Below are 23,763 nucleotides of genomic sequence, written 5' to 3' on the forward strand. Positions count from 1 at the left end.
CCCCGTGGTGGCTGAGCCAAAGCCTCTGCCTGGCAGAGATTCTGGGACCCTCCCCCTTGCAGGTACGTAGTGGTGGGTCAAGAGACCCAGGATTGTTCGGTGAGGCTGGAGCTCGGTCTGGAAGCCGAGGCCGTAAAGATGCGGTGGAACACCGGAGATGCTCTACCAGGGCTCCAGATTGAGGCCCCTAAGGGAGCCTGTGGGCCCTGGAAACCTCCCGGATAGAGACGTCAGAGGGGAGTTTTGTGCTAAGGTGTTGTGGTGGATGGTATTCTGAGATGGCCCCAAGTTGCTCCCCCAGTGTGTGGGCCACATGGGGGCTTTACTCCCCACAATGGGGTTCTCCTTGCATGAGGTTACAATCAGTTGACTTCAAATCCACCAAAGGGGAGATTCCGTGGGTTCACACGACCTCATCAGACAAGTCATTAAATGAGGGAATTGGGCCCTCCTTCAGGTTAGAGACTTGAAGGTGTTAGAATTCTGCTGCTGGCCTTGAAAAAGCAAACAGCCGCCATGTGTGTTGTCCACGGGGGGGTCCATGTGGCAGGAACCCGAGGGTGGCCTCTAGGGCTGATTGTGGTTACTGGATGTGCAGCTAGCAAGAAAACGGCGACTTCAGTCCTTCTGCAAGAAGCCAAATTCTTGGAGCAGTCAATGCCTGGCAATGAGGTGAGGTCCCAGCCACAGTCTAGATTTCAGCCTGAGAACTGAGCAGAGGGTGCTCCCTCGGCCTCACCCGAGTCTGGACCTTTGGAGTCAGAGATGGGAAACAAGGGTTGTTTTAAGACCCTGGATTTGGGTGGTTTGTTTTGCAGCAGAGGGAATGCTGTGCAGGCGTGTTGTCTGTCTCAGCGTGGGGGTTTGCTTTGAAATTTAGGCTTAAAAGAGGAGGAAGAGGGGGAAGACGTCAGTCCCCACATAGCCATGGCAGGAAGCAGAAGAACCTTCCTGCAGAAGCAAGCTCCTTCAGTACGTCTCAGCTGCCAAGTCCTCATCACATCCAGATAAGCTGAATAATTAATTATGCTCCAAGCAGCAAGATGGCATGGATAAAGCCCCATTCAAGGAAGAAAAAAAATCAAAAGTGTTCTTCAAAGCCACCGCTTTTCTTTTGAAGTAGTTCACATGCCGTTTGCGTGCTATTTCCTTAGCATAAAAAAGCACAGGGATTTCCATTCTCACCAAAAGCTTGTCCCCCACCTCTCTGGCCCTCCTTTGTCACTGACCAGTCCACCTTCCCCCAGAGGGCTTGGTTGGGGCTGAATACCCTGGTAAACAGTTCGCTTTAGGAAGTGGTCAGCCTCAACCTGGGAGGCAGCAATTATCAGAGGCAGAAAAGCTGGTTTTGGAAAAAGTTTGAGGTTTTGGGCCCTGGTGGTCTAGGTCCCATGGGTGGGGAGGCTGCTGGCTGGGAGGCTGGGAAGCGAGGCTGATGCCAGCTATGAAATGGGAGGGAGTGTAGAGCTCCTGCCCTGGCCTGGCCTTGCAGAGAGGCTGCCTTACACCCCAGGGTCCCCCAGCATCCTGACCCCCTCAGCCTATCCGTTAGGCCTCTGCCGCGGATGTGGGCAGCATCGGGCTAAACCTGAAATGACTTGGGAGACGAATGCTGAAGCCATTCTCACGTATTTTTCAGGCTAATCTTTCTCTGGTCCCTCGTTAGTGGCCGTCTTTGAGCCCTCCAATGGGCGTCCTTGTCCCTGCAGAGGACTAAGCTCTCTCCATCCCACTTTTCATGTTAGACTTTTTTTTTAGTTGTTTTAACTGGTTGCACATGACTTCATTAACAAGACTCCGATAGTGCAAGAAACGAAATCAAGAATCAATAAATAGGATGGTTTCAAACTGAAAGGTTTTTCTCGGCAAATGAAACAGTGAGGTGAAGAAAGCCTACAGAAATGGGAGCAAATTTTTACTAGACACACCTCCGATAGAGCACTAATCCCTAAGGTATATAAAGAAGTCAAACTTAACACCAAAAAAAAAAAAAAACCCATCAATAAGTGGGCCAAGGAACTGACCAGACAATTCTCAGAAGTTGATATATAATCGATCACAAATACATGAAAAAATGTTCAACATCTCTAGCAAACCAAAACTAAAGATTTCTCACTCCAATCAGAATGGCAACTATTATGAAAACATCAAGTGTTGGTGAGGATGTTAGACCCTCTCTAACAGCAGCAATAACATCTGGCAAAAATTTCTCTGGACCCCTGGAGGTCTGGCTTCCAGTTGGGCTCTGCTCCCTCAGACTCTTGCTGTCATTCCTCATGTCTTCCCCAGGCAAGGAGCTTGCCAGTGATCCATACAGGCCAAGAAGAGGTTGAGGATCATGGTTCCTATCTGTGGGATCATGCAGGATCAGATGGGCCACACCAGGAAGAGAACTGATTGTCTCAAGTGTGGGCACCAGGCGCTCTCCACTGTATACAGTGGCTCACAACTTGGCACCTGGTGTGTGTACACACTCGGGCACCTCCTCCTGCCTTGGGCTCATATCTGTGGCCTTACTTATTGAAGCCTCAGCTGTCTCAGCACATTGCTGTGGCCCACCAGGAATAGCATGGTGCTGGAGGAGTGGTGGGATTCAGATGCAGAAGTTCTGGGTTCACGTCTGGCTTATGTCTGACTAGTGGTGTGATGTAAGTCCTAAGTTCCTATCCCTCAATTTCCGCAAATGTGAAATGGCGGTTGCATCTGTTTTCTAGGGCTGCCATGACAGTGTCGCATGCCAGTTCTGTCTGTGGTACTGTCGTCGTGGCATAGACAACAGATTCATTATCTCTCAATTCCGGAGGCCAGAAGTCAGGATCAAGGTGCTGTCGGGTGGCTCCTTCAGAGGGCTGTGAGGAGGGATCTGTTGCAGGCCCTTCTCTGGCTTGTTGATGGTCTCTTCACTGTGTCGTCTTCTGTGTCTATTCAAATGTCCTGTGAGCACTCCAGTTAGACGCTGGACCAGAGCCTTCTAATGACCTCACCGTAATGGAATTACCCTTTTAAAGACCTGGGTCCACATATTCTGTGTTCTGAGATCCTGGGGGCGAGGGCTGATTGAATTTTGGTGGGAAGAGGCAGAGCTTAGTCCAGAACTGGGGTAAAGATGCTGCCTGTTTCCCTCACTGGAGGATGTCAAGGATCCCATGGGAAATGGAAGAGGGCTCGCAGAGGCCAGGCGTGTTCACCATGGAGTCTGTGCTCACAGAGGCCAGGCGTGTTGTTCACCATGGAGTCTGTGCAGGCAGAGGCCAGGCGTGTTGTTCACCATGGAGTCTGTGCAGGCAGAGGCCAGGCGTGTTGTTCACCATGGAGTCTGCAGGCAGAGGCCAGGCGTGTTGTTCACCATGGAGTCTGCAGGCAGAGGCCAGGCGTGTTGTTCACCATGGAGTCTGTGCAGGCAGAGGCCAGGCGTGTTGTTCACCATGGAGTCTGTGCAGGCAGAGGCCAGGCGTGTTGTTCACCATGGAGTCTGCAGGCAGAGGCCAGGCGTGTTGTTCACCATGGAGTCTGCAGGCAGAGGCCAGGCGTGTTGTTCACCATGGAGTCTGTGCAGGCAGAGGCTAGGCGTGTTGTTCACCATGGAGTCTGTGCAGGCAGTTGTTTCCTGTAACCTTGGGGTCAATGCCAAGCGCATTTCCTTCCAGCCCTACGTATCTTCCCTGCTTCTGTCCACCTGGATCTGGCTCCTGGCAGAGGCTGGTGAGAACAGGCCTCCTGGACGCTCAGTTACTGTGGGTCGTGACGTGACAGTCGATGGCTGGCTTTTGCATGTGTTCTCGATGTCTCTTGCATTCTCCAGGAGTCAAGAAAAAACATTTTATGATTGTCAAAACTATAAAGACTGGGGATAAGGCCAACTTTAGTTCTTTCTCCTGGGCAGTGGGGTGAAAGATATCTCTTTTCCAGACTAAAAGGGCTGGTTTTTATTTCTTTACATTGTGATAAAGCAAAGGGAAGGACTGGGTTTTCTAGAACGATTGCCTTGATTTTCTAACCTTCAGCTGCTAGGGATAAGGGTGTGTGTGTGTGTGTGTGTGTGTGTGTAAAATGAACTGTATGAATCGTCTTTAAGAATGATAAACACAAAATTTTATTTGTGAAAATGATATATTTGAGACCCAGAGCTCCAACCACCTTTTAGACTCCTGGATAGAATATGATCAGACTCCATTGTAAAGAGAAACATTTTGCAGAGTTTTCTGAGGATTGAACTTAGAATAGAATTCTTCGAACACTATTCCCTAAAGCTGAATATTAGTAGGTTTTGTATATGGCCAAATAATGTAGTATGTAACCAAACCCACGTTCTTCACTGAGATTTCTTGGAGTTATGTTCATGTGCCGACTTGATCCAACGCACCAGTCCCTCCAGGTATCCTTTCCCTTGAAGCATCTTGTGGAACAGGGAACTCTGGGAAATTGTGGTTTAGGACAAAATGAATCACTAAGGAGATTAGGCAGGCATGGTGTGTTGGTCAGCATGCTACTTTGACTGCAGGAGGGACCTTAAACCATTTGTGACTTTAGGGCATAGAAAAACAATTACAAAGTCTCAATGGACTATTAATGTTCTCTATTAGTCCATAATTTAAAGCACGGATTTCTATATTTTGGTGGGAGGAAGAGGATCCCATTGTTCTGAGCTGTAGGCCAGCGTTTTTCCCATTTGGTTAATGTGTGCAGTCATTTTGAAGGAAATAAAACTCGTGCATCCTCAAGGTTGACTCGAGCTATCTTTACGGCACTGTTGTGCATTTATGGCATCAATGTGCCCAAACATAAAATCAGATATAAATCAGGCCTCACGCTTTGGGCTCTTCAACTGTTGTAAAACCAAAAACTTGTCAGTATAAATCAAAACAGTTGGTAAAACCGAAAGCAACAATATTTTCATAATGTGGCAGGATGTCTTTTGCTAAAAAATATCCACCCATCGCTGGCCTTCGGGATCAGTCCCCTTGGGTTCTGACGGCTCTGTCCCATGAGAGACATCTGCTGGGTGGAGTTGACTCCTGTTGCAGTTCTAGAACTGTTCAGAGAGCTCCGTCATCCTCACGAGGCCCTGAAGTTGTGGAGCCTGCCTCTGTCCTCCTCCTACCGGCCTCTACAGCTTGGAACCCACTCAATGAGAAACACCGAATGCGGGAAAGGCATCGCAAGCCAGCCGTTGGGTGGTTGACATTATTTTTTCTTGAGACTATCATTTAAATAAGAAAACTTTTTTATTTCATATTTTTATTAAGCTTCAAGACGTCTGAGCATGTTCCTTGGGTCTCTGTTGCAGAGGCCCCTCTTTAGATAAGAGATGGAATCTGAGGGTTCGACACAGCAGCTGCCTGTAGTCTGGGTGTGTGGAGTGCTCTTCGTGTTGCAGGTGACATTTTGTAAGTCTGTACATGCTGCAGGAGCTTGTGAGGGGGTCACGGATTCCTCCCCGTTGGCATCTGCACCCCGACAGCATGACAGATCCTGCTCACGTGCAGCACTGTCAGTTTGCCCCCTCTTAGTCTCGATGGCTGCTGACTGGCTTTGGTCAGTGGGAAGGTGGCAAACCAGACATGGGCAGAGACTCGACAAGCACTTGACGATTCACGTGAACCAACAGTCAGGAGGTGGGTGGCTGAGCGGCCTCATGGGGGAGGAATGAGTTTTCCAGCCAGTGGTCAGCCAACCCCAGGACAGCAGCCTGCCAGATCCAGCCAGGTGCTGTATCCTCCTAGACCATGACCTCTGGATGAGCCCCCAGGGACCAGGCCCTTGAACAAGGCCAGGCAGTTCAGCAGCAGAGCCCGGTTAGTTGACTGACAAGTAATAATTGGTCATTGTTTTAAGCCACCAAGTTTTGGGTTATTTTATTACCTAGCAGTAGGTACCTGAAATATATGCATTTTTATGGGAAGAGAAATAGACTTCTAGTGAACTTCTGATGGAATCTGATATCGTATCAGAGACATGAGAAAAGTTGCCTGAGAAGGATGGGATGGAGGTTCTGTGGCTGAGTGGATTGTGTGGGTGTCTTTTAATAAAGTCTTAGACGAGGTCTGGGGTGGGGGGGATGAGAAGCCCTGAGCGATCACTGGGGATGGGTTAGAAAGTGAAAACCTTGTTACACCAAGGCACTTGCATTCCTTAAGAAATTACATTTTGAGCTTAAAGAAAAAAGCCTCGTGGTTTGGAAGACTCTGCCATGCCCAGTTTCTGTGTCACCCATGCTAGTGGGATGCCTGGATCAGCTATTGGAGAGCTACCTGGGCAGATTCTCCTAGAGCTAGCTGCGTCTCTGCAGAACTGTGTTGTGCTTGAAAACCTGTCTAACGAGATTAAACAGGTTTGATTATGAAGAGTAACTTGGCATCAGAAATAGGGGAAAGTTGTGTCCCCAAAAAGAGTTGGAGTAGTGGTGCCCGTACCTAGCTTAGATACAGCTAGGAGTCCAGGGGAATCGCCTCCATGGTCAATCTCCAGGCTGAGGTCACAGAAGAGACGGGAGGAAGCTGGAGGAAGTGGGCTCAGAGGATCCTGGGCATCCAGGTGGAAGAGCTCATCTCAGCAGGGAGTGGGCTGACTGCCAGGAACTGGAGTGGAGCTGGGATGGGACCTCCAGAGAGTCGCAGGCGCCTGTACCTCATGTGGTCCCCAGACTGACAGGATGATCTTACACAGTCGTTCAGCACGGGGAACCCCGAGATGGGTGGAGAGTCATGCCTTCTGCCACCAGCCGGAGAGTCTCTGGTTGGTTGAGGTCCTTTCTTCCCCTCTCTGCACCAGCCCCTCCCTCTGCCCCACTTCGTGGTCACCCGGGTCTTTATTCTCCCTCGTGAGATCTTTTCTCATTATGAAGAGTTCCTTCATCCTGGTAAACCACCTGCATGATGGGGCGCTGACCAGAAGTAGAGCCCTGACTGCAGCGCTGGTAAACGGATGACAGAAGCTTGTTGGGGACATCAGGGGAGGACAGAGGAGGCTCGTTGGAACCAGAGTAGGCCTGAGCGTATCCAGGACAGCTTCCTGGAGGAGGGAGCTCAGCTTCTTCATCCAGGATTTTGAAAACCTCAAGTACGAATAACTCAAAGCTTTAAAACCTGCTTTTCCAAACACTGACTGGATTTGTAGGGGGGCAGGACTGAGACCACACTAGACGCAGTCCTGGTGCCCTGCACGAGGGAGGGTCCTCCGAGAGCTGGTAGGGGCCCAGTGCCTGGAGTCACCATTCCCCTCCTTGTTAAGGATCTCGACTGTAGCCCAGGACCCCTGAATGTGCAGCTAAACGGAGGCAAGGACAGCAGCGACCTGCCAGGAGGACCCGAGGCGGGACTTCACCTTCCGCCTTGGCCTCTGTGCCAGTCAGTGTCCCCAGTTGCTTTGAGGCTGGCCGCTTGTCACCCCGAGTCAGCCTGGCCCCGGGTGGCAGGCCGTGCTGGGCTCTCTGTGAGATGAGTTCATCTATTATGTAACTGCCATCCATATTCTAGTGGATGATCCCGGCGACATTTAATTTTTTTTCCATTATGTGGAATAATTTAAGATTGTGTTGCGAGTGTCATTATCACGGCGACTTCTCAGTAATAAAAACAGCATCAATTATTTAACATCACCTCATGTGTCTGGGTTAAGTGGGGATGGAGGGAGCCGGAGGCTGCTGTGGGGGAGGAGGCCAGGCCCTCACAGACCATTCCCATCCACCCTTGGATCCCTGCTTCTGAGGTCCCTCTCCAGGTCCCTGTCCCCTTCTCCCTTGGGTGCAATGCCCTGCCTCCCTTTAGCTGTGGCTGGCAGGTGGGGGGAAGCTGCCAGTTAACCCCCTGACCTTGCTCTTGCTCCTTCCTCAGGAGCTCTGACTTGTTGACAAATCTCACTTACAGAGACTGCTCCCCCGGGGTTGGGGCTATGGCTCAGCGGTAGAGCACTTGCCTCACATGTGCGAGGACCTGGGTTCAATCCTCAGCACCACATTAAAATAAATAATAAAGGTATGTGTCCGAATTAAAGAAGAATTTATATATATGCCTATATGTTTATAAAAAGACTGCTCCCCAAGAGGCCCAGGGAGCCCAGAGTCTGCATTGGCTGAAACCTGGTGGAGAGGTCAGGGAGACCCCCACCCCATCGGTTTGGTGGAAGGAGGGTGTGGATTTGGAAAGGTCAGGCTTCCCTCCTGCACCTGTGGGGAGCAGAGGTTGGTCCCCTTTACCTTCTTTCCCCAACACACTCCTGAGACACCCCAGTGGTGAGAACCAGAGAACAAGTGGCATGAAACACATTGAGCTCACTATTGGGACCCGGAGCAGACGTGCCAGGCTGCAACAGGGAGTTGGGTGGCTGTGCCCAGTACCTGCTGATCTTATCTGGTTGTGCCTGGCTTGGGGTCTTTAGTTCCTGTTACAAACTCCACCTGGACACTCCATTCCTTCAGTGACATTCTAGCTTGTTGCTTTGGTGACTGGTCTCTTGAGGGTTCTGGAGGCCTCAGCACCTGCCAGTGGTCTTCCTCACCTTGGGCAACAAGCCCCGAGGAGCAGTGTCTGGGGTTTGTTTCTGGAAGGGGATGCTGTTTTTGAAGTGTTCGTTTAGGTTGGGGGTGTGGGGGGGTGCAGGGCTGCCGCCTCCTCCTGCCTGCCCCTCCTGACTGTGTTCCATTTCTTCTCTCCTTCCCCTTCTGTCCACTTCCTCTCTCTTCCTTCTGGAAAATGCTATTCTTTTCCAGCTCCTGCTTTGCACATCTTTCCAGAGTAGGTGGAAATTGCTGTTTATTCTGAGCCGTGGCTGGCCCCTAACCATGCATCATAATAGTAATAATAATAATCATGATGATGGTAATGATCTCACTGGAGGAGGACCGCAGTCTCCAGTTCTGCTGCTCACTGGGTGGGGTGGCCTCCTGCCTCCAGTGGCCTGCACTTGGCTTTCCGTACTGAGCTGGGTTTGGAAAAGGGTGAGGAGGTGGGAGGGAGGATGGGAGGGGGACTTGGGCAAGGAGGTGGTGGTGAAAGAAGGGAGCCTTTTTGCACCTTGGGAAGGGCTGGTGTATCTGACACTCTGACATTTGGAAACTGCAAGGTGACACAGCAAACCTGAGTTTTCCAAAGCCTCAGGGGCCCACTCTGGTGGGGACAGGGAGGAAGGTGACTCATTGTTCCTGTGATGAGCAGCCAGGCAGACTCTCAGGGCTGTGGTGGAAAGTCGAGCAGCATGTTCGCCCTGGGATGGAGCACCCTCACTTTGCTGGCCATGTGGGGCTGCCAGGGTTGGTCGAGGCAGTGCGAAGGGAAAGGCTTTGCAGGGTTGTCAAAAGAAAAAAAAAAAGCCCCAGAAATGTGCCGAAGAATGTCAATCAAGAAGAGAGGAGCGTCAAGGAAGCGTTTCTTCCTGGAGCCTTGGTCCTTCCTGCAAGGCCACGTCTGTTGAAGGCATGCAGGTGGAACTTCAGTGTTCCTGCACTTGAGTGCCCAGTGAGGGGACAGGGCTCCTTGAGAAGCTGCAGTGTCAACCCAGCAGGTAGAGCCACCTTGTCCCAGCAGGTGACTCCCGACTTTCCCCCGAACTGCCAGGGACATGATGATAAAGCCACCGAGGCACAGTTGGCAGCTCTCTTTGGGGCTGCCCTCTGGAGCTTGGAGGGATATAGTTCTCTGGTTTCCTCAGCAGCATTTGAGAGTGGCAGGCACAGCATGTTGGGAATCGGGTGGGGAGTCTGGGAGGACCCCTGGAGGCCAGTGCATGGATAGGCCAGTGGAGGGCTGGGCAGGTGTGGGGATGGAGGAGGTGCTGGCCTGGGCTTCCCTCTGAGATGCTTCTGCCACTTCTGTAGCTTGCTTGGCCCTGCCACTTTTTACTAACACGTATTGTTGGGCACGTTAATGGGATTTGGTGTGATATTTGCACACATGTGTAAATCTGTGCCTTGAGGAAACGTGGGCCATATTTTCTTCACCTGCTCATCTGTTGGTGGGTTCCGAGGCCCAGTCAGTATGTTGGCTGTTACACATAGTAGCGCGATGCACGTGCAGCGCCACCTTCTGAGGGCTGGATGTTTGGAGCACAGGTGGGAGGGGGTCCTTGGCTAGCCTTAGAGAGGGCAGCTTCCAGGTGGAATTTTCTTAGTGCACTTACCCCTGTCCCCCAAAATGCTGATAGAAAGTAACATCACCAACAAAATACAGGTTGATAAGGTGGCAGAAGAAATGGAGGGGCAGGGGTACCCGTGTTTCCTCTTCCTTTGTCTTCAGGTCTTTGCTCAAACACTGCTTTCTCAGCCTCCTGCTGCTGCGTAACACCACGTCTACGTTTGTGGTAGGCTAGCGTGGGTCAATCGCTAATCGCTGATCTGCTGGGAGGGCGGCCGTAGACTCCGTATGTGAGTCTGTTCGGCATCATGACTACCTGGGCCTTTAGCTTGTCATCGATTGGTTATTATGGTCTCTAAGGAGAAGGCGAGATCATGAGAATGTGGGATGTGGCTGCGTCACATCCCTAGGGCCTGGGACGTCTCGGGCGATGGTCGATGCCTAAGTGAAACTTGACTGGGTACACGAGGGCAGGCAGGCAGCCTTCCTAGAGATGGTGGCACAGGAGAGACCAAATGTCCACCATCGCTGTGTGCCGACGTGGGCAGCCTTGGGGTCCTGCCCATTCGTCATCCTCAGCAGGTTCTCGGCCTTGGCACTGTGGCATTAGCCAGGGCGAGCCTTGCTGTGGTGGCCCCTGTGCACTGCAGGGTCTTGTGCAGCATCCTTGGTCTCTACCCACCTGAGACACCAGCAGCACCCCCACCCCCACAGTGACATCCCACAAACATCCCTGGTGGCCCGGTGGGACCATGTGAAATCACCTCATTGAAAACCACTGTTCTAGAGCAACCTGGGGTCTCTGAGCTGCACCTTCCTGAGTGGGCTGTGGTCGAACACGCAGTCCCAGCCCTGTGCGTATTAATGCTGCTGCATGCTCCCGTAATACAGCGGCTCTTTCTGCATCATCCCCCTGGTTACGCATCAATCACTTTGTAAAAAAAGAAGGAAGACAAAGGAAGCAGAGTAAGCGGTAGGGTGCAGTTTCCTAGCAGACTGTCTTTTATGGCTGCAGTGATCCCTCAGATGTCAACGGGAGGCAGAGAGTTAGAAATAATTAAAGCATGTAAACAGACAGAGAGCTGTGACTCAGTGCCCCAGGCACATCACACAGACACCAGCTGTCACTTGGGGGTGGCCAGAGGGGCTTCTGCAGAGGCAGGGACTGGCCTGTGTGCCCCTCTCCCGTGCTGCAGCATCCATCCACCTGCAGTGCCGGCCGCCTCCAGGCAGGAGGCTGATTGCAGGGTCAAAGCCAGGGCCATATGGGGGAGGCTCCAACGGGGCTTGGAGGCTTCTCTTCTTCCTTTTAAAATAAGGCTAAATGAGGGTTGGCCTCCGCTTTAAGAGACATTATCAGGGATATTGCAAATGAAGGATTAGGATGACATTGATGCCTTAGACAAATGGAAAGACGCAGAAGAGGCTTAGGGTCATTTTTTTTTTTTTCTTGTGGTAAGGAAAAAAATAATGAAATGAATCCTTAGGCTCTTATCCTTGCTCATCATGGCCATGAGAAAGCAAGAGGTGTTTGTACATGCACATATATATGCATGTGTGCATGTTGCATGTGTGTACATATGTATGCATGTGTGTATAAGTGTGCATGTGTGTGTGCATGTGTAGGATACAGCCTGCTACACCTTTCCTGAAATTCCTTCACGAAAGAAACTTAACCAAAAACCCAGTTTTAGTTTTTTCTTGGAAGTGGACACATCTCTGCGCTTGGATTACAAGCCATTTCCTCTCCCATGTTAGTGTCACATATTTTAAATGGAAACTTTCATCTGTTTGGAGGAATGTTTGTGTCCCCTCAACATTCATACGTAGAAATCCCCACCTCTAGGGTGGCTTTAGGAGTGGACCTCTGGGAGGAGATGGATCATGAGGGTGGAGCCTGCAACCAGTAGAGTCGGTGCCCTAAAGGCCCTGGAGGGGGACTCCTAGCCCTTCCCCAGTGACCACACAGCCTGGAGGTCAGAGATAACACATGCCAGACACGGAACCTGTCCCCACCCTGGCACCCTGACCGTGGACCTCCCCACTTTCACAAGCGACTTAGTTGATGATATTTTGTCGCTGCTACCTGGACAGTCGGTGATGCCTGGTCTTGAAGAGACTTGCCATCTCTTGCCCACGGGGGTGATTCTGCTTACTTGCCCTTACCCTTGAGGTCTTTGGATGCAGTGGAGTGTCGCGCAGGGCTGAGCCCTTTGTCTGCCTCTTGCTCCTGGAGATCCTGTGCTTTGTTGGTGGCCTGCAGGGTCAGCACTTCCCCAGTACCTCGGGGGGCATGCTCGGGGTCCGTCCCGGTTTCCTCGTTGGCTCCTAATAGAACAAAGATCTGTAAGAGTGGGACCTCGTCTTGTTCACCAAGTGTCCATAAAGTCGGAGGCCACTAAATGTTTGTGGGAGCGGCACACAGGACTTTGCCATGGTCTATCAACTTATCAGGGCAGCACAGAGAGTGGCTTTGGTTGGGCCATCTGGCTGTGACTCCAAACTCCCAAGTGCCACCACCTGTCTGACAGATGCTTCTGTTTGGGTCTCCTCTTCCTCTTATCTCTTGAGAAATACAAAGATGGCGGCTTCCCAGACACACGGACCTTGGATCCTGGGCGGTAGCTGCCATCTGAGTAGACTGGCCACAGGGGCTTCTTTTGATAAGCCTGGAGCTAGGTCCCCTGTGCCCACCATTGGCGTTGATGAGGTGCGTAGTGGGGTTAGGTGTGCAGACCCCAGTCTTGCCAGTTGTACGTGTTTCCCATCTCTAGGGTCAGTACCACCTCCTCAGATCTTGTTTTTGTCCTCTACCCCACAAGTCTTTCATCTTCCTAATCTCCTCCCTCCCTCCCTGAAAGTCGCGTGAGCCCAGGGTCCAGCTCAGCCCTGGTGCTCCTGGCAGACGTGGGCCAGTTGCCTTGGTAGCATGGTGCAGAGGGTCTGGGGGCCCCATGGAGATGAGCTGCTGTAATGACACTATGCTTCTTGTTTCAGGGTGCAGCAGAAGACCCTCAGACGGCCCTGGCACTGAACTTCGACACTGCATTGATGAAGAAGTCTGATCCCACGGGTCCCATGCTACTCCTCCCTGAGAGTGAACTCTCCATCCGGATAGGTAGCACTGGGCTTCTTCCAGGCAAGCTCCCTGCTGTAGACGGCCAAGCCAGACGTGTAGACTTGGGGTGGGGTAGGAGAACCACGGGGGAGGTGCCAGGGCTCCGTCTGCCCGTCCAGGGACTCGGCCCACTGCTGCCTGAAAGCCAAACTGGCTCTGGCCTGAGACGCCTTTCTTATCTGTTCTCAAACTACCTGCTTGCTGTAAAGATGGCCTTGACACCTTTTGATCCTCTTTGCAAGGTGGACGAATGGACAGGGTCAGGTTGAATGGGTAGGGTGTGGGCATTTGTCCCTCTGTCTCCCTCTTTTGCCCCCCTTTTTTGATGCTCATCTTTTTGATTCACCTGGGAAACTGGCGGGGTGTCTTGCTGATTCTGTGTGCAGCCAGTAAAACTGACATAGCGAAGCCATGCTGTTGGTTCTGCATTAGAGGCGGGCATTGCTCAAGAGCCCGGTAGCAATTCCCAAGTCTTGGGGGAGAGGTGCAGGCTGGGCTGCCGCCCTTTGAGCAGCCGTGGATGCCAGGGGACTGTGGTTTCCCAGCCTTGGGGGCAAGATCCTCCCCCACTCCCCCCTGTCATTGTTCAGTGAGGACAAGTGGCCCATTTGAGGGCCAGTTAGCACAAGTTGCACACCTGTGTTTTCCTTTGAACTTTTTTAGGAAGTCCTGGTTTGGTGCAGCAAGTCCCTGGTGCTGTGACGTGTCTGCCCCTCACTCTCCTGTGGTGTTAGCTAGGCAAAGTACTGCCCGTAGATGACCAGTGTACCCAGCAAACCATGTTGAGATGGGCACCTGCCTCCGTGGCATTTGTCTTGAGTGAATTGGGAATGGATGGTCAGTGACTGGTCACTGTCTTCATAGGAGTGACTGAAGGGGACAAAGTCCTTTCTCATTTCCATGCTGGCATTTTAAGTTCGTATTTTCATCATATCTAGCTGAGATGGTCACCAGCCCCCAGTAGGAGGCTGTGGAAAGTTGGAGCCTCACCGTGGCTGGGTCTCAGTGGTCTGGGTTCAGGTCATACCCTGTGTGCATTATTCATGGAGAAAAGGATGTCTTTCACCCCGCTCATCCCCACTGCCCCCGCCACCTCCCACGTGGGATATATCCAGGAAATAAAAGTATCTAGCACGAGCTCGAGCAACAGGTCAGAATGCCACCTCTGCCTCCAGCTGCATAGCTCATTCACGCTCGGATTGGGAGGGCTGGGGTGCTGCCCACGCCTCTCCTTTCCTGGAGAGTGTGGCGGGCTGCCTCTGGAGATGGGGGTGGGCACCATGTTCCTGTAAAACTTGTCATTTTGGAGGCTGAGTCCAGACACAGGCACATGGGCCTCTCTGGATTCCCACAAGCAATCGTATGCCTAGGCTTCGTGTGTCCCTTTGAAGATTTTGCAGTCCTGATTCTGAGCCTTCTGTAGGACGACAAAAGTTGGCCTGAATTTTTTTCTATCCCACTGCTTATCTTGAAAGCCACAGAGGTGGGGAAAGGAGGAAGAGATTCAGTGCCTGTCACTCAAAAACAGTGGCAATCCGTTTGATAGACCTTTTCCAATGGAGCCACAGCAAGGACCAGACCAGGGAAGCTGGTGGCTCTACAAGACAGCCTGGGGATTACTGGACCTTCTTGGCCAGCGCAGGGTTAGGAGTCGGGGGGCCCCTGGAGGAGGGCGAGGCAGTCCTCTTCTCCTGCTCCTGAACACCAAGTGCAGCCTGTTGCCAGGTTACCAAGCAACCCTCCTAGCTGTTGCTAACTGTTCTGATACTTAGGCAAATGCAGCTCTTGGGGGTGTGAAGATAGTTTGCTGAGCCCAGACATCCCTCTCACCTGGACACACCTGTGGGTGTCAGGCATCTGGGGACTCAGACTACTAATGGTTATTTGATGACTGGCTTCATGCAGATTGAACCTGAATATGCATTGTTTGTACCATCTGGATCTGCCCTTACGCCTGCTGTAGCTGGAGCAAGGAGATCGTTTTAATGGGTAGTTAGTGAGAAACATCAGCCTTTAAAAAATAATATTGGCACTGCTGTTATCATGTCCCGTAATTGGTTCAGCAAGAGGAATAAGCCACACCGTGGGAGGGCAGTTCAGCTGCCCTCAGCCGCAGCAGCAGCCGCTGAGCCTGGGAAAGCATTGATGAGATGCTTTCCTGTTTGTCTTGTGCCAAGATTTTCTATGATACAGCTCTTCTCGGGGCTGGGGATATTTTGGGATTTAGCAAGGCAGAAATCCTTTTAAAACACTCTCCCCCTTCTCTCCTCTCTCTCTCCCTCACCCACCCACCCACCCATCCTCGATCGATCCCAACTAACTTTCTTTTCATTCGCATTACAAGAACAAGGATTAAAAAATTTCTAGACTCCAGCTTCAATTCCTTTATCTCAGACACATTGTTTCATTTCTTGTATATCCTTTTAGAAGCGTGTTGCTTGTGCAATCAAACTTGCCAATTTGTTCTGTACCTTGTGGCTTTGCACTTAACAGTACATTAGGGTATTTGTGTGGGACACTCCTGGATCCATTCCATTTTGGTATTGCTCTGATGTTCCATAATTAATAATCCTTCAGATTAATTCCAGTCTTTTGCTCTTCTGAAGGATGTGATGGAGAGCATTTCAGTATGTGCTTCTCTCTAGGTGATGACAACGCTGAGTCAATTCTAGAAACTAGGTCAGGGGTTCTTTACATATGGGATTGGTGCATGGGCACCAAAGGGTTCATGAGCCTCTTGAAATTTTATGCAGAATTTTTGTGTGCATAATGCTTTGGGGAAGCAAAAGTTATAGCTTTTTCTAGATGGCTCCTTGACTGTCTTGAGCTTCTCCCATTCAGCTGAGTGGACCGCCCCCCCACCCCCCCCACACACACACAACTAGCACCCTCTTTAGGCCAAAGAGTTGCTTCAGTCCCACCTTTCTGGTCTGGGGCAAGTTACCAGCACTACTTAATTAAAAAGGTGGTGAATGTAGCTATTAAAATGTGCCATAAAAAAATTGTTTGCAGGATGAAGAACAGAGGGCTCAATAATAATAATTTCCAGGAGCTCTTTAGCATCATGGATGTTAAATACAATAAGGGAATAATGTAGACATAACCTCTTGCTCAGGACTCTGCAGGCAGCATGGCACTGCTGTGTGTCTGGGTTCACAGGACCACTCTCAGGACATACTATAGATTCTCAGGCTTCTGAAGAGCATTGCATTAGACAAGAAAGATGCTAAGTGCTTGAATGGAACTTTCTTGATTGTGTGCCTTTTTTTTCTTTTTAAAATGTACTTGATGATCTGAGCTAGGCAGTCGGTTTGGAATGTGTTTTCAGGGTATGTTTTAGAGTGTGGCCTGACTCTCAAGGCAATTTGGCATCGATGTGAGTGTGCTCAGGCTGCCGCAACCAAGAACCCCACGCCAGGAGGCTTCAGCAGCAGGAATTTTGTTCTCTCTCGACTCTGAAGGGTGGAGTCAGAGATCCAAGAGCCAGTAGGTTGGTTGGTGGGTTTCTCTTTGGTCTTAAGATGGCCACCGCCCTGTGAGTTCAGATGTTTGTCCCTGTGTGTATATGGCCCAGTCTCCTTTTCTTATAAGGACATGGCGGTATGGGAGCAGGGCCCACTGTAATGATAGCGCTCGCTCGCCTCGCTCAGTTCTGTAGATTCACTGTAGGGCCTTCCATGCTAAGCAAGCACTGTACCACCAAGCTTTGCCCCTAGCCCCAAATTATCTCACCTTAATAAAACTGCCTCCAAATACGTTATATTCTGAGAGACTGGGCATTAGGACTGCCACATGTGAATTTGGGCAGTGGGGAGGGGTCAGGTCATAGCACTGCACCATTTTTTTTTTTTTAACACTGTCTTCCCCACATGGTATTCAATGTAAAGGAGATCAAGATGGCCAGAGAGCCACCTGTGTGTCTCATTTAGATCCTCACTGTATTTCTAGCTCCTTGTGTTAGACTCTCACTTGCGTGGGCTAGGAATGCTGAGGGACTGAATGGGAAAGAGCTGAAGGAAGTGGAAACCTTACTTGGAGAACCACTAGAGAAAAGCTACACACACACGCACACACACATACACACACACAAAAAAAAGGGATGGAACTCGGGGTGCTTTACCACTGAGCTAAGTCCCCAGCCTGAAGGTAGGTAGGTATGTATGTATTTAGAGACAGGGTCTCGCTGAATTGCTTAGGGCCTCATTAAGTTGCTGAGGCTGGACTTGAACTTGAGATCCTCGGCCCTCAGCCTCTGGGTCTATTGAGATGAAAAGTGTGTGCCACTTCACGCTAGTATGGCCACTTCTTTTTTAAATTAAAAAATTAAGTATTTGTGTAATTATTACTTGTCAATTAAACATGAGGGCACAATGTGGTGTTTTGGTATGCATTTGCATGATAGAATGATTAAATCAAGCTTATTAACACATGTAAGACCTTATGTTCTTAACTTTTAGAGTATACAGTGTGAACATTTAGTATTCTAACTTTGAAATATAATTTATCATGAACTGCAGTCACTGTGCTGTAAAATAGATCTCCATAACTTACTCCTGCCGGCCGAAACCGTCTGCCCTCTGAATCCTGCTTGACTAGTTGCATCTGCAAGGACCCAATTTCCAGGGAAGGTCACCTCTGAGGTTCCAGGTAGACATGCCTTTTATGGGACAACCTATTCCACACAGACCAGGGATCAGCCCATTCTCTGATGGCTCCGTAACGGGCTTCAGGCACTTGGTTAATGTGGAGGGGCGTTCATCTGGTACAAGTGAGAGGCAGGAGGAAATGAGAGGAAGCCAGGGGAGGTCGATCCTGGCAGTAACAAAAGCCCATTTAATTCATCTGGAGCCTTGGAGCAGCTGCTGCATGCTTCGTTTGAAATATTCATTAAGTGTCTACCAAGGAGTTAGGGATACTGTCTCCTTATGCAGAATTTAACATTTGCTTGGTTAGCGGGTTCCATTGTATTTATAACTATTCTGACACATTCATTTCAGCTTGTAAGTCTCTCATAAACGGGGAAATGTGTTTTTAACTGCTTTTGGAAAGCAGATGAGGGGCCTGGGTGGCAACAGCAGTCCGTTAGGCTTTTCCTGCCAAGATTTTATCACTCAAGGATTTAGGAGACTGTTCCTGGGGACAGGCAGCCTGGTCACTTTTGGCACTTTTTGTGTTATTCTGTTTTGCTTTGTGTGTGTGTGTTTTCCAGAAGCTCTTTAACCTGGGGAAGCACAGTGTGGCACTTTGGTTTCAAGTGATCAGGATTCGTAGGTGGCTGTTTTGTGTATTCACTCCCCTCCAGTTTTTTCTTTCCTTTTGCCTGTTATTGAAAGCTCTTGGTAAGGACTGGAAGCTGGTTTTGAGCTCTTGGACCTGGGAGAAAACTGATGCCAGTTACTGGAATTGGCAGCCTTGGAGCCAGAGGGGCTTGGGAGAAGGTGAGAATCGGGTTTTGAACCTTGTGAAGGACTTAGCTGCTGCAGCATCTGGGATAGGTTGACGCTCTCCTGCGTTGAGGGTCACCATGTGCCCCGCTGGACCTGGGCTTGCTTTGTAGGCAGAAGCTTCCTGGTTGGTACTCTGTCTGCCCTCGGGGCTATGTATTCTGCTTTTTTATGTGTAGTGCACTTCCCTACTCTGGATCAGAGGAAGAACATAGCTCTAAGTATCTGAGAACTAAATTGGTTGTCTCAGGGAATCCTTATTTCAGGGGTCAGGGGACTCTGTCACTATGGATGTTCATAGTGACTCCTAGTTGGCTGGTTGATTGGCTGGCTGGCTGGTTGATTGTTGGTTGGCTGGCTGGCTGCTTGGTTGATTGGCTGGCTGGCTGGCTGCTTGGTTGATTGGCTGGCTGGCTGGCTGCTTGGTTGATTGGCTGGCTGGCTGGCTGCTTGGTTGATTGGCTGGCTGGCTGGCTGCTTGGTTGATTGGCTGGCTGGCTGGCTGCTTGGTTGATTGGCTGGCTGGCTGGCTGCTTGGTTGATTGGCTGGCTGGCTGGCTGCTTGGTTGATTGGCTGGCTGGCTGGCTGCTTGGTTGATTGGCTGGCTGGCTGGCTGCTTGGTTGATTGGCTGGCTGGCTGGCTGCTTGGTTGATTGGTTGGCTGGCTGGCTGCTTGGTTGATTGGTTGGCTGGCTGGCTGCTTGGTTGATTGGCTGCCTGGCTATCTGGATTTGAAAAAGAACCAACTCTCAGGACTCGTGACTTCTGCATTACCTCAATCTACTCGTGTGTTGGTAGGGATGGCAAGGGTATCTCTTGAGAGCAGCCAAGGGGAGTGTGCAAGATACTCTTACAACTAACCCCCAGACATTGTTATGGTTTAGATGTGAGGTGTCCCCCAAGAGTGTGTGTGTGAGACAATGCAAGAATTTTTCAGAGGTGAAAAGATTAGATTATGAGAGTTACAACCTAATCAGTGGATTAATCCACTTATGAATTTACTGGGTGGCAACTGTAGGCAGGTAAGTTGTGGCTGAAGGAATTGGGTTCCTGGGGTGTGACTGGGGGGTTTATATTTTGTTCCTGGTGAGCAGAGATCTCTCTATTGCCATGTCCTGAGCTGCTTTGCTCCACTATGCCCTTCTGCCGTGTGTTCTGCCTCACCTTAGGCCCAGAGCTATGGAGTCAGCCAACCATGGACTGACTCTCTGAAACCATGAGCCAAAATAAATATTTACTCTTCTACATTGTTCTTGTCAGGTCTTTTGGTAAGAGTGAGAAAAAGCTGACTAAAACAGACACAGTGAACTAGAAGTCTCCATTTTCTTTCCCCAAGAGACCCGGTCACCTGTGGTCTCCCAGGACTAGTTCTCAGCAGGCCACAGGGAGATTTGCTCCTGTCAACCTCAGTGAAGATTGTGTCCTTTCCAGTAAGGAAAACTGTTGTACACATAAAAACGGGGGACATGTGCTCTCATATGGACCCACTTCTGTTTTGGGAAACAAATATGGGGTATTGTTTCTGGTTTCACATGGTCTATGTAAGCCACCATCAGCCCTAGAATGAATCCCGAGACATTCTGAGGAGCTCGCCATGGAGAACCAGACAGTGTCCACTGATGTACCAGCTCACCCTATTTTTCCAGAGGCCACCACTTCCATGCTGGCCTTGCTCTGGCCTGTGCCCATCTGTCCAGACCACTGACAAGTGAGATTTTATCCAAGCCTTGGACAAGCAAAGGAGTACCAAAGAGAAGAATATGAGCTGAATGTGGCAAAAGTGCCTGCTGCTGACCCCTTTCTCTTGCCAGCCTTCCGGACTGTCTGTGGGAGAGTCCGTCTGGAATGGAGATGGGTGCTTACTGAGGTGCATATCTTTGGTCCTGTCCAGGAGAAGAGTTTGAGGTTTAGTTTTTCTTCCAGATCTTCAGACCTGCAATCCAGAGAGGTTATTTCTACCACCAAGGAGGACAAAAGGAAGGCCGAGGCCCATCTTCCAAATTCCATTGCCTGTCCCAGGATCTCCCTTTCTTCCCCAGGGTAACTATTAAGGGAATCTTTTTTTTTAAACTGTTTTTCAGATGGGTATCACCTGTAGCCTTACCCTATGGCCTCGCCAGAACAGCATGATTTTCATTAGTTCAGCCTTAGAAAGAAGCTGCACAGCATGTCAAGGTCACCTTGGAAAATGTTCTGATGTGCAGCTTGGTCTTAAAAACCCTACAGAATCATATAACTCATGAAATTCCAAACTACGTGGTCATTCAAGAATATCAGTCTAATTGCTTAGGAGATAAGTTCTAAAAAAAAAAAAAAAAAAAAAAATCTGTACTCCCCCTTATTTTAAAATTTATAAATGGTAAAGTTTATTCTTTTGTGTACTGTTCTGGGTTAAAAGAAATCCAGAGAGGTATGTAAACACCACCAGTCAGGATATAGAATAGTCCTGTCACCTCCCCAGATCCCTTGTGCCATCCCTGGTAGTGAACCCTACCCTACCTGGTTGACCAGTCTTCATCTGACCTTGGGCAGCTTCTGAGCTGGTCTCTTTACCCTGTGGTTTTGCCTCTTCCAGAAGATGGGATCGTACAGCATGGAGCCCTTGAATCTGATTTCTTACATGTGGCAACGTGCATTTGTGCACCCTTCATGATCTTGCAAGTATCGATGGTTGTTCGTTTCTGTGGCTGAGTAGTTTTACGCTATACAGATATACCACTAGCTGTTTACCCAATGACCAGCTGAGAGAGATCTGATTTGGATCCCAGTTTTGGGTGATTATGATCAACATTGCTGTAACTATTCACATACTGGTGTTTGCATAAACCCCAAGTTTTCATTTCTCCTGGGCAGATACCCAGGAGTGAGGTTGCTGGGTCACGTAAATGTTTAACTTTGTAGGATATCTGCACGCTGTGTTCCAGAGTGGCTGTGTGGTTCATGAGTCCCACCAGAGTTCTAGCTGCTTTGTGTCCTACCAGCCCATGCAATATTAGTGTTTTATTTTGATTTTACACTTGAGCTACTCTAATGAGTGCAGTGGTCTCTTGTGGCTTTAATTTGTATTTCCCTAATGCTTAATGATGTTCAGCATCTTTCATGTGCTCATTTGCCATCTGTACGTCTTTATTTCTATCAAAATCCTTTGTCCATTTTTTAAAAAATGTTTGTGTTCCTATTGCAGGGGTTTTGGAAAGGGTTTTGTTGTGTATGCTGGATACAAATCCTTTGTCAGATACGCTGTTTTCATTTATTTTCTCCTGTGGCTTTCCTTCTCATGATCTTAATGGTGACTTTGCAAGACGGAAGTTTTTATCTGGATAAAGTCCGCTTACTTTACCAGTTGTCTTTGACAGATTTTACTTTTGGTGTTAGATCTAAGAATTCTTTGCCAAACCCAAGATCACATAGATTTTCTCCTGTTCTATTCTAAAAGTTTTCTATTTTACACTAAGGTCTGTGATCAATTTTGAGCATATTGATTTTTTTTTTAAAAAAAATGTGTCTCAGAGTGTTCAAGGCTGTTTTTATATCATTTTTATATGATCAATTTCCTCAGCACCATTTATCAAAAAGATTCTTTTCTCCATTGAATTGCCTTTGCTTTTGAACAATTTAGTTGACCATATTTATGTGGATCTGTTTTGGAGTTTCCATTCTTATTTGTTGGTTTATGTGTCCTTTCACCAAAGTTAACCCCTTTCTGATTACTATAGCTTCATAGAACACAAAATATCTGACTTCAAAATTTCTATCTTGATAGTCTTTTAAAAAATTGTATCAGCTTTTTTCTTTTCTTTCTTTTTTTTTTTTTTTGCCTTTACATACAGATAAATGAACTTTCTGGTGTCTATGAAAAATCCTGATGGGATTTTGATTGGATTGAGTTGATTTGGAGAGAACTCACATCTTAATAATATTGAGTCTCCCATTTTTTTGAACATTGTATTTCTCTTCATTTAAGTCTTTGATCAGTGTTTTATGTGCAGGTATAAATCTAATAAAACATACCCTACCTATGTTTTATTAGATTTATACCTGCACATATTTCATGGTGTTATTGAAAATGGTTCAAATTTCAATTTCTTTTTATTTGTTGTTAGACCTAGATTTTATTTATTCATATGTGGTGCTGAGAATCGAATCCAGTGCCTCACACATGCCAGCTAAGTGCGCTACTGCTGAGCCCCAGCCCTAAATTTCAATTTCTACTTATTCATAATATATAGAAATAAAATTAGTTTTTGTATATGTTAGCCTTGTACCTTGCAACTGTGCTAAGCTCATTTATTGGTTTTTAAGGGTTTTCAGAATGTTCTTTGGGATTTTCTATGTTATGTCTGTGAATAATGAAAGTTTTATTTCTTCCTTCCATTCTGTATATTGTTTTGTTTTTCTTGTCTTATTGCTCTGGCTAAGACTTCCAGTATGATGTGGAATGGTAATGGTGAGAGCAGCCATTCTTGCATTATTTCTGATCTCAGGGGGAAGCATTTAGTATCTCACTATTACTCATGATGTTATCTGTGGGTTTTGGTAGATGCGAGGCGTGCATGTTTGGAAAGTCACTGTGACAATTCTTGAAAGATGTCACAATGTAGAAATGATACAGAGTTGGAGTGGGTCAAAGAATAGGTTTGGGAATCAGACTGTGTTTCGGTTCTGACTTGTCCCCTTAGCAACTGCTAGACCTTGGAGTTTCTGGAAAAATAGTCCAAGTTAATATATGTGAAGTGCGTAGATTCGTGTCAACTACATCATAAGTTCTCAATGAATATTAGTTGTTGTTGTTCTGTTTGAACAATATTAAAGATGGTTGAAGGGCGTAGGGAGCCTGGATGTGGGATTTCATTGGCTCACTCTGAGGGGATTTTGCTGCCCATGTTGAAGTATGGAGAGCTTTTTTGGGTTTGGCGTGGATTGTCCAATCATTGGACACATCCAGGTCTCTGATGCTCTCGGGGTGCTCAGAGATGTGCAGCATTTATATTTGGAACAACTCAAGGGAGGAGTGATCCATACTGAACAGGAACATTGTTCCTCAGGTAGAAGAAAGGCTTCTCAGCAGAGAAATACAGGAACCCAAATGTGTGGTAAAGGAGAGACATGCCACAAGATAGACACGAGTGATCG

At 48.7% G+C, this 23,763-nt stretch overlaps 1 protein-coding gene across 3 annotated transcripts in view; it reads left to right on the top strand.

The window, feature by feature from the left end:
- The window catches only part of Slc39a11 (solute carrier family 39 member 11), a 413,949-nt gene that overhangs the window by 164,872 nt on the left and 225,314 nt on the right, over nt 1-23,763 (top strand). For 2 of the 3 annotated variants that reach the window (XM_076871184.2, XM_076871181.2), the window contains exon 5: nt 13,065-13,206. In XM_076871184.2, coding sequence (XP_076727299.1) covers nt 13,065-13,206 — 142 coding nt within the window. The remainder of the gene's footprint in view (nt 1-13,064; nt 13,207-23,763) is intronic. The other variant, XM_076871183.2, reaches the window with a different exon arrangement.

The sequence above is a fragment of the Callospermophilus lateralis genome, chromosome 11, assembly GCF_048772815.1.
Source record: "Callospermophilus lateralis isolate mCalLat2 chromosome 11, mCalLat2.hap1, whole genome shotgun sequence".
Lineage (NCBI taxonomy): Eukaryota > Metazoa > Chordata > Mammalia > Rodentia > Sciuridae > Callospermophilus > Callospermophilus lateralis.